The sequence below is a fragment of the Antrostomus carolinensis genome, unplaced genomic scaffold (assembly GCF_000700745.2).
Source record: "Antrostomus carolinensis isolate BGI_N321 unplaced genomic scaffold, ASM70074v2 scaffold31396, whole genome shotgun sequence".
Classification (NCBI taxonomy): Eukaryota; Metazoa; Chordata; class Aves; order Caprimulgiformes; family Caprimulgidae; genus Antrostomus; species Antrostomus carolinensis.
In genome coordinates, this window is record NW_010321658.1 from 3196 (window position 1) to 4976 (window position 1781).

Consider the following 1781-nt stretch of genomic DNA (forward strand, 5'->3'; position numbering starts at 1 on the left):
AACCCCCCGTGTCCCCCCTCCCCAGCCCACCCCCCTGCAGAGCCAGGGCTCCCCCGGAGAGCCAGCCTCCCTGCCAGGTAACAGCCCAGGGATAATGGCTTTGGGCAATTTTCTCCATTAGGAGTTTTAATTCTATTATTTCAGTGGTTGCTTGTTCTGGGCGGCTTTTGGCTGAGTTTCCTGGGCTGCCATGAAGATGGCAACACAACTTTATCCTCCGGATGCAAACAGTGGATGGTCAGAGCAATTCCTACCGGGACAGAAGGACCATGAGACAGGAACTGGCAGGAGAACTGGTGCAGAGGAGCATGAGCCCCTTGGCCTCAGAGCATCGTGTCCTCCCCATGAAGGGGCAGCTGAGCTGACGTGGACAAGCAAGCCCTGAGCATGGTGCAGCCTCTGCCCTGCACACATGGTGGGGCTGGGAGAGCCCCTGACCCTCCTGTCCTGGCAGTGGGCAGGAGCTGCTTGTTGGGACCCCCAGACCCCAGCCCCATGGGTTAGTGGTGTGACCCACAGCATCGTGGCAATTGCACACATGGAATATGTTTTCCCAGGAGGAGGCAGGGAGCAGCGGAGGGGACAGGAGAGGAGGCAGGAGCAGGCTGGCACCACAGCACAGACTGACTCCAGGGTATTTGCACTTTCCCATTTTTATTGCAATCAAAGAAAAAAAAAAAACAAAACAAAACCAAAACCAAACCAAACCAACACATTTCTGGGAGCGTGGCAGGGACAGAGTGGGTAAGGAGAGGAGACAAGGGACAATATTCAAAGCCCAGGCAGTTTGTGTCCCCCTGCAAGGATCCATCCTTTTTGGCACAAGGCACTTGCAGTCCTGGCACAGGGTATCCCCACCATCACACCAGCTCCACTGCCAGACCCACGAGGTCTCCTCTGAGCTGCAGCTGTTCTATGATGCTCCATCATCATCCTCATCACCTATGTCTTCCTCTGAGAGCTCTTCCTCATGGGCTTCAGATGTGGCAGCATCTTCCACTGGGGAGAGGAGATGCAGGGCTGCAGTAGGAGGGGGTGGCCCTGTCCCATCATGGGGGGGTGACACCCCAGCTGCACACACATCCAGAGATCCCACCCCATGCTGGGAGCAGGAGCACCGATCATCATGTCGAGCCCCCAAATGCAAACAAGCACTAATCTCCCCCAGACCACCTGTCCCTCCATCCCCAGGGAGAAGCAGCCTTGCTGAGGGCACCAGCTGCCACCAAAGCCACCGTGGGACCCAGGAGCGTCCCCAGCCCACGTGCTCACCTGGCCCTGCAGCTCGGTGGCACTCACAGGTGATGTGCTGCCCGCCGAGATAGACTGGCCCAGCTCCACACTTGAGCACGAAGGTGACGGGAGGAACCAGCTCCAGAGCTTTAAAGCTGATCTGCAAAGAATCGGAGCTCAGAGATCCCCAACCCCAGCCTGGGGTGAAATTATCACCCCACGGCTGCACATTCAGCTGCCCTTACCATGGGGAGCACCGAGGGCCTCAGCATCGCGATGGGCACCGGCTTCAGGTCTCTGTCACTGTTTTTTGACTCAACAGCCACCACGTGCAGCTCATCCCTGGCATCAGCCCCCAGGCAGATCTGTGGGGCCAAGCAGAGACCCCATGGCAGGGAGCTCAGCCAGCCCCACTGCTGGGGCACAGGCTCACTCTGACAGGCTCTTTGGCAAGCCTCCCATCTCACCGTTCTCAGCAGGATCAAGTGCTCCAAGAAGTCATCGTACTCCTCCACGCAGCTGCGGGTGCCCGCGCTCAGCTGGCAGCC

General features: G+C 58.3%; 1 protein-coding gene across 1 annotated transcript in view; it reads right to left on the reverse strand.

The window, feature by feature from the left end:
* Positions 1–913: 913 nt before the first annotated feature.
* Positions 914–1781, reverse strand: part of LOC104526547 (nucleoplasmin) — a 1122-nt gene continuing 254 nt past the window's right edge. Inside the window, exons 2-5 of the mRNA XM_029085458.1 lie at positions 1701–1781; positions 1479–1598; positions 1300–1393; positions 914–999 (exon numbers count right to left, since the gene is read on the reverse strand). Of these exons, the coding sequence (XP_028941291.1) occupies positions 914–999; positions 1300–1393; positions 1479–1598; positions 1701–1781 (381 nt within the window). The remainder of the gene's footprint in view (positions 1000–1299; positions 1394–1478; positions 1599–1700) is intronic.